This window comes from Pan troglodytes, chromosome 1 (genome assembly GCF_028858775.2).
Source record: "Pan troglodytes isolate AG18354 chromosome 1, NHGRI_mPanTro3-v2.0_pri, whole genome shotgun sequence".
Classification (NCBI taxonomy): domain Eukaryota; kingdom Metazoa; phylum Chordata; class Mammalia; order Primates; family Hominidae; genus Pan; species Pan troglodytes.
This window is the reverse complement of record NC_072398.2, coordinates 94,104,650-94,116,234: the sequence shown is the minus strand read 5'-3', so window position 1 is coordinate 94,116,234 and position 11,585 is coordinate 94,104,650. Positions and strand designations below refer to the sequence as shown.

The 11,585-nt window shown below is 60.1% G+C and overlaps 1 protein-coding gene across 2 annotated transcripts; it reads left to right on the top strand.

Annotated features, from left to right (window-relative positions):
• Positions 1–1,931: 1,931 nt before the first annotated feature.
• On the top strand, positions 1,932–10,648 carry EFNA3 (ephrin A3). 2 transcript variants are annotated; one of them, XM_003308416.4, is made up of 5 exons: positions 1,932–2,165; positions 8,196–8,509; positions 8,982–9,047; positions 9,233–9,310; positions 9,524–10,648. In XM_003308416.4, the coding sequence occupies exons 1-5, from the start codon at positions 2,038–2,040 to the stop codon at positions 9,652–9,654; spliced, it is 717 nt and encodes a 238-aa protein (XP_003308464.1). In that variant the 5' UTR covers positions 1,932–2,037; the 3' UTR covers positions 9,655–10,648. The 2 variants fall into 2 exon arrangements, with proteins under 2 accessions (XP_003308464.1, XP_003308465.1); XM_003308417.5 differs by lacking the exon at positions 9,233–9,310 and having other exon boundaries at positions 1,955–2,165.
• The last annotated feature ends 937 nt before the right edge of the window (positions 10,649–11,585 follow it).

Genomic DNA, 11,585 nt, shown 5'->3' with positions numbered 1-11,585 from the left:
TAGAGAGAGCTGCTTAAATCCTGTAGAGAGGGCTCCGGATTCTAAGAGAAGGGCTCAGTTATTATTGGAGGGTGGGTGTGGGGGTGCCAGATTCTAAAGAGTACCCAGGCCCTATAGAAAAAGGCGCAAATTCTTAAGCAGAACCTAGATTCGATAAACAGGGATATATCTTTTCTAAAATGGAATTTAAAGTCCTAGACCAAACCAGCAAGTTCCTGTTCACTATCAATATGGGCAGCGTCTCTGCCAACTGTGGGCCCCTACAGAGAGAAGCTGCCCTTGTGGAGCAGGGAATATGATTTGAGTGGAGGGGGCTGGGATTTGTGGCACCTGGAGTAAGCAGGTTAGCATCATTTGGGTGAAACAAATCTCTCTGGGGATGAGGAGCCTGCGGGGAGGGAGAGCTGTTTGCAGAGTCCCCCACTCCCATCCCAAGGGGCCTAATTTATTTGCTGGCTCCTGAGAAGGAAGAAGAGATCTCCTGGGGTGGAGAGGAGCCCAGAGAAAACAGAGCCTACTCTCACCTGGCAGCAGTCAGACACTGAACCTATTCTGGATAGCACCGCCCCTGCCCCCAGCCTAGCACCTGAGGCTGACTTGTGGTCAAGACTCTGTCCTGCCACAGATAAGCAGATAGGGAGGTGCCTGCATGTTCCCTCTCCTGAAGGATAGAAGCAAAGTAGCAGCATGCCTGTCTCCCTGGACACAGGTGGTTGGCTTGCGTTCTGAGAACCCAGTCAGGCCTGGTTCCGCCTGGTCTGGGCTTCTCCAAAAGAGAAGAGATAAGGGACAGATAGCCCTAGGTCTGGTTTCTGAACCCTTTTCCTGAACTTCTACTTCCTAGAAAGAGAGAAGAGAAGAGCAAGGAACTGTGTGTGTCAGGATGCATGTGGGTTTGTGTGTGTGTTGTGTGTGGATGGATATAGGTGTGTGCTTGGGTGTCTCTGCCTGATCTCTAGCAGTCTGATAGTACCCTTTCCTATGTGTGTCTGGAAGGTGTACCTGTGTGTCCATATGTCTGTGTCAGGCACCTGTGTCTCTATGTTCTCTGCCTTTGGGTGACTGTGCCTTTTTTCCTGAATGTGTGTGTGTGATGTGTGTGCTTGGATGTCACTGTGAGGACAATGACTGTGGTGAGAGCTGGAACACAAGGTGCTCTGCCCTCTGACTCAGGATTAGCGTCTCTGAGAGTAGGAGTGAGAATCCCTGGGGACACCCCTGGCTGCCCCGGGAGGGGCCCTGCCTAAGTGCCAGTGAGGAATCCTTTGTAGGTGTCCAGGGAACCCTGCTTTGCCCCAGCTGACTCTCTCCTTGACCCCCTCCTGCGCCTTGGGTTCTGGACCACTGAAGACTCTTACAGCTCCCAGTATTGACATTCTCAGGGGCTGAGCTCTTTTACTCTGCCTCCAAGATAAACAAGCCTCATGCTCAGCTGGGGGCTTCAGGTCACCAGCTGTCAAAGCCTTGGTGCCAGCTGAGGACTTCTCCACCACCCTTCTGTGCCCACCTGACTCCTCATGCACACGGGAAAAGGGGGCATGGCCGCAGCAGAGGGCCACAGTTTTCAGAAGGGAAGGGGTCCAGCCCTACTTACTAAGAGGTCCTGGAGCCCCAACTTCTTCTCAAGTCTTCTCCTTCCCCTCATTCCCAGAGATGATTGGGCTTCCCTGAGATCGAGATCCTTATCTTGGGTTCCCAAATCCTTCTGGGAAATTCAGCCTGGGGAGCAAAAGACCCAGGACCAGTTGTAGCAAACTGAACTCAAGAAGGAGAGACGAGGCACGCGCTGGTCTTTCCCGAGGGGGCAGTACGGTCCCCACCTTCCACGCGTCGCGCGCTCCCGACCGGAGCGGGACGGGGCATGTCGGGGGCGCGCCAGGGGCGGGGCTTCGGGGGCGCGCCCAGGAGGGCGGAGGGAAGGGCTGGGGGCGTGGCCTAAGGCTGGGGGCCGGCGGCGGCGGCAGCAGGGAGCTGGGAAGCGGAGAAGCCGGGAGCGCGGGGCTCAGTCGGGGGGCGGCGGCGGCGGCGGCTCCGGGGATGGCGGCGGCTCCGCTGCTGCTGCTGCTGCTGCTCGTGCCCGTGCCGCTGCTGCCGCTGCTGGCCCAAGGGCCCGGAGGGGCGCTGGGAAACCGGCATGCGGTGTACTGGAACAGCTCCAACCAGCAGTGAGTCGGGGACCCTGGGAGTCCGCGCGTCCCGTCTCAGTGAGAGGGGGAGCCGGTGGGCCCGAGAAGTCCTGGGGGATCCCGGGGTGGGAGTCCTGGGAGACCAGAGCTGGGGGCTGGGAGGGGACGGAGAGGGGGACGCACTCTGTGGGCGTCTAGGAAACTCGGGGGTGTCTGAAGAGGCTGTTGGGCTATAGTAAGGAGCGCTCGGGCCGTGCGGAGGAGGCTGCTGGAGGGGCCCCCCACCCCATCTTGGCTTCTCTCCGCACCCGCCGCTGGAATAGCATGCCCCTGTCCCATAGTCCCACCAGTTGGGCTGGGGTTTGGGGGTAGCGGTGTGCTGGGGATAGGCCGCTGCATTTTGGGGCCCAGGGATGACCTGTTTTTGGCCATGAAGGCTTCCAGGGGTTCTGTCTAGGACTCCTGCTTTTAAAAGTGGGGTCCGGAGCTGAGGCAGGGAGTCCGACCGAGCACCTCCCTAGAAGGAAGGCGAATGGGTTGTCTTGGTTGTGTGGATAAGCCCGGCTAGGGTGAGCTAGGGCTGGGTCGCTGAGTTGGGGGGCCCTGGGAATGCTGCTTGGTTAGGATGGGAACGTGGGGTACCGGCGAGACGGAAGGCGGCAGAGAGATGTCGGTGTGTCACACACGCACACACACGCCCGGGCTGGGGACGGCGAATGGCTCCAAGTGTGAGCGGGCGTGCGCGGCTGTCAGTGTGCGTGTGTGTCTGAGTGTGTGATTTGTGTGTCTGCGTCGGCGATCGTCTGGGGGTGGGAGCGCGCTGCGGGTCGGGGAAGGGGCTGCGGTCGCTGTCCGCGCGGCCGGCTGCGTCTGGGCTGGGGTGGCTGTTGGCGCCGCCGCGGTCTGGGCGGGTGTCAGGGCGGCCGTGTGGTTTCCCGGGGTGTGTGGCGCGGTGGCCGAGTGCTGGCTGCGGGGCCGGGTCCTCATTCTGCTCAGTCCTTGCTGCCCTTGTCTTCTCCTCCCCGCCAAGCCGCCGTGTGTATCACCCTGGCCACCTCAGTGTGTGTCTGTGTGTTAGTAGGGGGAGATCCCTGGGGACGCGGGGGTCACTGTCACACCTGCCCGGGCGGTGGCGGCAGCACTGCCTCTGGCTGCCCACCCCAGGGACCGACCGACCAGGGAGCAAATGGCCAGACCCCAGGGGAGGGGACCGGGAGGGCCGGGCGGCCGCGACCCCCAACCTCTCGGAGGAGGGGCTGCCGCTCGCCGCTCCGCTCTTTGTTGTTTGGGGCTCCGCGCCTCCCCCTCTCTCGCTCCTCGCGCCCGGAGTGTCAGACTGGGGGTGGGGATGAGCCAACGACGCCCCCCTCTCGCTTCCCATGGAAACCTCGGGGGTGGGGACGTGGCCCCTCCCCCCCGGAGCGGGACTCCAAGAACTCCGGGGGGCGCTGGGGGCTGACTTTCCAGCTCTATCTAGCTCAGCCCCCTCCCCCAGACTCACACGTCCGCCCCCCACCCCGCTAGAGTCTGGCGGGGAACGGAGAGCTCGCAGGTGAGGGGCCCCGGGTTCCCCGCCACCCTTGGAGCACCTCAGCGTTCTTAGGGGAAGCCAGAGCCGGGGAGGATGCGGGAATAGGTTTGGTGGGGGGAGGTGTTGATCAGGTTCCCCTCCCCCGCATACACCTGGGCGCAGGTGAAAGCTCAGGGAGCGGGTGGGGGAGCCCGGGTTCCGGGAGCCTCTTTTCTGTCCTCTCTACTCCGTGCGGGCCTGGGCCGGCAGAGGTAGGAGGGGGCGCACACCGGGCCAGGAGGCTGCCGCCGCCCCCGCCTCGCTTCCCGGGCCTTTGTTGCCGCTGCGCCCGGGCTCCCCGGCTCCCTCACTGCGGCAGCCGCGGCCCCATAAATCGTGAGAGCGACGTGCTCCGGAGCCGAGAATGGAGAGGGCCGGGGAGCTGGGGGCGGGGCCGACCGAGCCACAGGCTCCCGCGCCCCCTCCCCCTAGTCACGTGAGCTGGGCTCCTGGCTCCCACCTCCCGTCACGTGCGGAGGGTCTCTGCCCCTTGGGGTCACGTGGGGAGGGTCTTGCGACCCCGCCTCCTGGGGGGTCACGTGGGAGGGTGCTGGTGGGACACGTGCGTCGGCCTCCTTTGACAGACCTGGGGACTGTGCCTTGCACACCGGCCGCGACCTAGCCCTCTGCCCCCCACTCAGTACTTCCATTTAGTCCCGTGGAATAGGAGAGACCTGTTCCCAATCTGGCCCAGAAACTAGGGATGGGGGGACTGTATTGGAGCGATGCATTAGAGTATGAGGTCGAAGAGTCCCCTAAGCCGGGAATCGAACTTGGTGAGGGGGGTTGGGACGGCCGATGGCCAAATATATGCCCCCTGGCCTGTGTTTCATTTCTTTGCAGAACTGAGCAAGGATGTTGGTATTTGCTCCTGTCTCAAGGAGCTTCGGGAACATCTTTCTATATAGCTGTCTCTCGACCTATCTCTGAAATGCTTCTGTTGCTGATCTCTCTTTCATTCATGCATTCATTCAACAAATATTTATTGAGGCTCTACTACGTCTCTGATGGTCTTTCTCTGTGTTTTCTCCCAGTCTCTGAGTCTCAGCCTTGCACCCTTCCCTGTCCCTGCTTCTCTCCTTTGCGTCTCTGTCTCCGTCTCTGCCGTCTATGGGCCTCTCTGGCCTGCCTGTCTCTCCTGTTCTCCAAGACTCTCGGTTCTCGTTCTCTTCCCTGCCTCTCTCGGTTTCTGGCGTCTCACTCGCACCGTGTCTCCCTTCCTTTCCCCTTTCAGTGAATCCGGCCTCTGCTACCCTCCCCTTGTCGGTGTGTTTCTCCCCCTCACTCCGTCTCTGTGTCTCGCTTTCGGCGGGTCTCTCGCTCCTCTCCGCCGCTGCAGATCAATAAACCTTCGCCGCCGCCGCCGCCGCCGCCGCTGTCGCAGGGAGGAGGGGCGGAGGTGTCGGGCGCGCTGATTCTTCCCCACCCGACGCGGCCCAGGGAAGCCTTGCGCCCAGACCTGGGCTGTCCAGACTGGGACGGGCGGGGCGCCGAGGCCCAGGGCGCCTGAGGGGCGCAGAGGTGTCAGCGTGCAACCGCCGCCCCCCAGCATTCCCGCCACCACCCTCAAAGCCCGGGCGCGCGGACCCCACGCCGCGCACACGTGGTCCGGCCTCGCCTGCTGGAGCGGGCGGCGCGCAGCCTCGGGGGCGCGCGCTAGAGGGAAGAGGAACCCGGGTCTACATTCGTCCTCCACCCCTTTAACTCTGCAGCCCGGCGTCTAAGACCGGGGCTGGGGGTGGAGGATGGCGAGGATTTGACAAGTTCAGGGCCCCCTGGGATCCTTTCCCTACTCCCTGGTCTTGTTGGACACCCTGTTTACCTGCCCTAATTGCCCCGGGCTGGGGAGAAGTTTGCTCCTTCCCCGCTCCGCCCGCCTGCCACCTCCGCGGACACTCCGGGTTAAGTGGAGCCAGGCGCGGGCCGGCAGGGCACTGAAAGCGAGAGAGAGGTGTCGGGATGCGCCTCAGAGGCTGTGAGAGCGGGAGAGACCGAAATAACGGGGTGAGGGGACACCCCCTCCAAATGGGGTGTGTCGGCATTCGCCTTTCAGCAAGAGAGGCGAGAGGCTATAGGAGATGAAGTGGAGCAAGAAGAGAGAACAGTACGAAGGGACAGGGTACAACCCGGTCCCCAGGTCCCAGCCCACCCCCACCCTTCCGCAGGAGGTGCGGCCCTAGAGGCGGGGTTAGCTGCGGAGCTTCGCGTGGGCCCAGCGGCACCTCTCTCTCCGCACTGCTAGGGAGAAGGAGGGAGGATGACAGATTCAATTAAAGTGCCCAAGCCAAGCAGACACGTTGGGTCTCCAAAGAGTTGTGGCTGGGAATTCCTGGCTCTCACCCCGTTTGTCCCCGTGCCCTCTGTGTACCAACTGGGCCCAGCCACCCCACCGGCAGGTCTTTCTCTCACATGCCCAGCCTTGGGGGGGCATTTCAGGGGCTGTTCCTGCCACCCAGCGCAGGAGTACATAACAGATGGCTTCCCTTCACCTGTGGTCGCCCTGCAACCTTTTTTATAAGGCTAGTCCTGCCCTGTTGAGGAAATGGAATTACCTGTAGGAATACCTTGGGTGTTGGCTTCCTCCCTGCTGGAATGGGGTGTGTTGTAGGGGGAACTGGGCGGTACAGCAGGGAGGGGCTGCTTCAGAGTGGGACTGGAAACATGGGTGAGGCTCAAAGACAGAGATCCCAGTGTGGCTGTGCAGCTGCTCCAGACCTGGCACCCTCACCACTGGAGGCCCCCTCCCCAAGGCCTGAGGGGAGGAACAGACTGTGGCTTGGTGACGGACAGGCAAGCCTAGGATGGCAGTTTGGAGCCAGGCCTGGTCTAACCCGTTTTCCTGCTCCCAGTGCCCCAGGCCGAGGCTCCTGCCCACCTGAGTGCCAGGGCAAGGGAGGGGCCTGAGTGACCCATTAATCCCATGGGAACAGAGTGGGGCTGGTGGCATTCCTGATGACCAAAGGAGGCTGTGCCAATTCTTACTGGGGTACCCAAACATCAGCTCTCTGCCTGCCTCACTGTCAGGCTTGGAATGGGTTGCTGGTGGAGGGGACAGCACAAGCAAAGCCAAGGAAGTGGGGTCAGGGGGGAAGGACCCCCAAGGCCCCACCGTGTGCAGAAGCCTCCACGCTCATTTCTTTAATGGATCTAATTACTGTTTGGGGAACTGGGTGGTGCCTGGTGACATAGGGAACCAGTCTCTCCCCCCAGGGAGCTCCCAGGGACTAGGGACCCCGTGGTTTGACATTTTGCCAAGGACCCCATGCCTTTCTGTGTCCACCACTCTCCTTGCACTGCCAAGATATGTGCATTCTTACACTAAAGAAATTAGGGAAAACTCCTGCCCCCTCTCCGAGTTTCTTTCTCCATTCAGAGGTTTCTCCATCCCCACACCGCTCACTACTGCCATCGAGGGTGTTAAGACCAACACTTTGATGGTGACTAGCAAGGCAGGTGGGGATTACAAGGGACCCAGCATCTGCTTCTCTGTCCCAAAGAGGGATCAGGGAAATAAGAGGCGCAGCCATCTTGTCTAGGCCCTGTGCCCACTGCTCTGCCCAGCATCATTAAGGGGGGCCGTTGTGCCAGGTTGAGGAAGGAGGTGCACAATGAGACAGAAGTTTGGGCTGGTTGGCATGATGCCATGTGGAGTCTTGGTACTGAGTCCCTTAGCGCCCTCATGTGTTTAAAGTTCCTGGGAGCCTAACTGTCCTTGGCCTCAGGGTGGGGTCTCTGTCACGGGACTCAAGGTACAGAAGCCAGTGATATTGTAGTATGGGGAGGGCAGGGGGAGACCCCCAGATTGGTGGGGTCAACCAATACTGGCATGCGGGCCAGCACACATACAGCCCAGCTTTTCTGTGTGTCTGCTGCCTATGAGTGGGCGGTGGACATATTTGTGCGTGTGCCATAGAACTTATGCATGTATATGCATGAAGCCGCCATACATGCGTCTGTAAGGGCAGGTCCTGTTGGACTGGCCTCCGGGGTGGACTGGCAGCCGCAGGGAAGCATGGTGGGAGAAGCGATGGAGGGTGTGTGCGTCCCTCGGAGGGGATCCCTCCCACGTTCACCCTTGGCTTCCATCCCTCCTCCCGGCTGCTGAATTATGGGGGATGGACGGAGGAAATACGGGCCTGGGTCTGAGAGTCGCTGGGGCCTGCGCCGTTTCTGTGGCAACCAAAGCATACGTTCCCTTCTTCCCTCTGCCCCTCTCCCTCGCCTCCTTTTCTTTGGAGGCAGGCCGGGCTTCCCTGCGCCTTTGCTACCCTCTGGTGGCCAACAGGAGAAGGACAGACCAAGAAGGAGGGCACGGAAGGAGACTTAGGGGAGCGGCGGCACTAGGGCCCCGGGGGCAGAGACAGGGCTGAGCCGCGAGGAAGCTCGGAGGAAAAGTCGGGAGGCTACGCGGACCCTGGGGAGGGGCTGCGGAGCGGTCAGATGGAAAGCGGCTTTGCTCTGGGGTTTCTTCTCTCTGAGCCGCTTCCTCTTCCCCACAGCCTGCGGCGAGAGGGCTACACCGTGCAGGTGAACGTGAACGACTATCTGGATATTTACTGCCCGCACTACAACAGCTCGGGGGTGGGCCCCGGGGCGGGACCGGGGCCCGGAGGCGGGGCAGAGCAGTACGTGCTGTACATGGTGAGCCGCAACGGCTACCGCACCTGCAACGCCAGCCAGGGCTTCAAGCGCTGGGAGTGCAACCGGCCGCACGCCCCGCACAGCCCCATCAAGTTCTCGGAGAAGTTCCAGCGCTACAGCGCCTTCTCGCTGGGCTACGAGTTCCACGCCGGCCACGAGTACTACTACATCTGTGAGTGACGGCGGCCGGGCGGGCGGGTCTGAACGCGAGAGTCTGAGTGACAGCCGGGGGGTGGAGCCCCTAGGCTCCGGGGCGGGGCCGGCGCGGCGGGCGCCAGGTCTCGCGGCTGAGACCAGGGAGGAGGCGTGGGCACGGGGCGCCTGAGGGGTTCAGCTCAGACGAGGTCGTGGGGCCAAGAGAGGAGTTTGGTGACAGTCCCAAGTTTGGGCTGCGGAGAATCGCTGTTTCTGTGAGGGACATCCCGGGGTTGGAACATCAGGGATCCCAGTTTCTTGAGGGGTGGGACCAAAGGGGCGTCTAGGGCCGACGGCAGAGCTACAGTGACCCGTGTCCAAAGGGTAGGGGAGCTCCTGAAGAAGACCGCCCGACGGGGACAGTTTGGAGGGGGTGAGAAATAGAGCCGTCGAGGGAGGGCACAGGCACACATTGGGCGAAAGTGACTCAGGCCCGGTCTCCTCCCCAGCCACGCCCACTCACAACCTGCACTGGAAGTGTCTGAGGATGAAGGTGTTCGTCTGCTGCGCCTCCAGTGAGTAGAATAGGCTCCGAGCCGCGCCCCCATCCTCAGCTGCCTGCTTTGGGGCTCCCCTGGCTTCCTGGGGGTGGGGGCGGAGGGCACAGGTGAGGGGGGCTTGCTCCCTAGCCGTAGCAAGGGGAGGGAATCCTGGCCCTGACTCTCCCCTCCTGTCTCCCCACCCGCACCCCACCCCGCAGCATCGCACTCCGGGGAGAAGCCGGTCCCCACTCTCCCCCAGTTCACCATGGGCCCCAATGTGAAGATCAACGTGCTGGGTGAGTCTGCGCAGCGCCCTCTGGTGGCCACTGCTGGAACCGCAGCCCCCCGCCCCGGTGCCTGCTCACCTCGCATGCCTTCCCCGGGGGCACTGATACTTCCTACCCCGTGGGTGGTCACGTCCCTGGCTCCACTGCTGCTGCCGCTGCCGCGTGCCCCTGCCCTGGCGCGCAACCCAGCCCTCACCAGTCTGTCTGTTCCTCTGTCCACAGAAGACTTTGAGGGAGAGAACCCTCAGGTGCCCAAGCTTGAGAAGAGCATCAGCGGGACCAGCCCCAAACGGGAACACCTGCCCCTGGCCGTGGGCATCGCCTTCTTCCTCATGACGTTCTTGGCCTCCTAGCTCTGCCCCCTCCCCTGGTGGGGAGAGATGGGGCGGGGCTTGGAAGGAGCAGGGAGCCTTTGGCCTCTCCAAGGGAAGCCTAGTGGGCCTAGACCCCTCCTCCCATGGCTAGAAGTGGGGCCTGCACCATACATCTGTGTCCGCCCCCTCTACCCCTTCCCCCCAGGTAGGGCACTGTAGTGGACCAAGCACGGGGACAGCCATGGATCCCGGGCGGCCTTGTGGCTCTGGTAATGTTTGGTACCAAACTTGGGGGCCAAAAGGGGCAGTGCTCAGGACTCCCTGGCCCCTGGTACCTTTCCCTGACTCCTGGTGCCCTCTCCCTTTGTCCCCCCAGAGAGACATATGCCCCCAGAGAGAGCAAATCGAAGCGTGGGAGGCACCCCCATTGCTCTCCTCCAGGGGCAGAACATGGGGAGGGGACTAGATGGGCAAGGGGCAGCACTGCCTGCTGCTTCCTTCCCCTGTTTACAGCAATAAGCACGTCCTCCTCCCCCACTCCCACTTCCAGGATTGTGGTTTGGATTGAAACCAAGTTTACAAGTAGACACCCCTGGGGGGGCGGGCAGTGGACAAGGATGGCAAGGGGTGGGCATTGGGGTGCCAGGCAGGCATGTACAGACTCTATATCTCTATATATAATGTACAGACAGACAGAGTCCCTTCCCTCTTTAACCCCCTGACCTTTCTTGACTTCCCCTTCAGCTTCAGACCCCTTCCCCACCAGGCTAGGCCCCCCACACCTGGGGGACCCCCTGGCCCCTCTTTTGTCTTCTGTGAAGACAGGACCTATGCAACGCACAGACACTTTTGGAGACCGTAAAACAACAATGCCCCCTCCCTTCCAGCCCTGAGCCGGGAACCATCTCCCAGGACCTTGCCCTGCTCACCCTATGTGGTCCCACCCATCCTCCTGGGCCTTTTTCAAGTGCTTTGGCTGTGACTTTCATACTCTGCTCTTAGTCTAAAAAAAATAAACTGGAGATAAAAATAACTGAGTGTGTGTGATTTCAAGGGGCCATCACCCTTCTGTTACACTGGTTAAACCTCACAGGGCACAGGGCCTGAGTAGGAGAGGGAATTCTGGGGCCAAAGAGTCACAACGAGGTGTTCAAATCTTGTTCTGGGGCTCATCTTCATTACAAAGGCAGCGCTGCTTGGAAAGAGCAAGAGGGGCCTCCAGGCAGGGCCTGGTTGACTTTGGGCAAATCACTCAACCTCTCTGATTCTCAGGTATCCCACCAGAAAAACTGGTTGTGGTATCTCTCTCTTAGGGTTGGTGTAGGGATTAAATGACGCAGGGAGTTAAAGGCTCCATCAATTATGGTTTCCACCTTTTCTTCCCCTTCCATTCTGTAATTGAGGTTCTTAACTGGAGTCTATGGATTTCAGGGGATTTGAGAACCTAGACAGAAAAAAAACTATCTTTATTTTCACTTGCCTATAACTAAAATTTAACATTCTCTTGTGTGCTTGGGCAGCAAGCCATAATAGTATTAATAGTACCTGTGACTTTGTAACCAGAAATCACACATGTTTTCAGGCTGCATTATAGTTGTTGAAGATATCTCAAAATACAATTTACACTCATCAGTACTTTGAAATGATCATAGTTGTTAGACCTTCCTCATTTTTAATGTGTTAATAAGAAAGCATATATATTACTATATCAAGAAATGTAAATGTTTTGATAACTCTTTCAATATAATTGGCTTTCTTTATAACCCTTTGTAATTTTACTCATTTCAAACATTATGCCCAAGGTGCTGGGAGTTTGCTGGGGCTGGGGCTGCTCATAACTACACCACCCTGCATCGCTCGGGAGGGCAGAGAGGACAGAAGGGCAAAAGACAGGAGAATGGCCGCTTCCCAGGGGCCCCAGGGAAGGTCAGGGTTTACAGACCAGCACAGCATAAGGGAGTGCGGATAGG

Coding starts and splice junctions, on each gene's coding strand:
- EFNA3 (XM_003308416.4), top strand. CDS start 2,038: ATGGCGGCGGCTCCGCTGCTGCTGCTGCTGCTGCTCGTGCCCGTGCCG. Junction 2,166..8,195: donor TGGAACAGCTCCAACCAGCA/GTGAGTCGGGGA, acceptor TCTTCCCCACAG/CCTGCGGCGAGAGGGCTACA. Junction 9,048..9,232: donor GTTCGTCTGCTGCGCCTCCA/GTGAGTAGAATA, acceptor CCCACCCCGCAG/CATCGCACTCCGGGGAGAAG.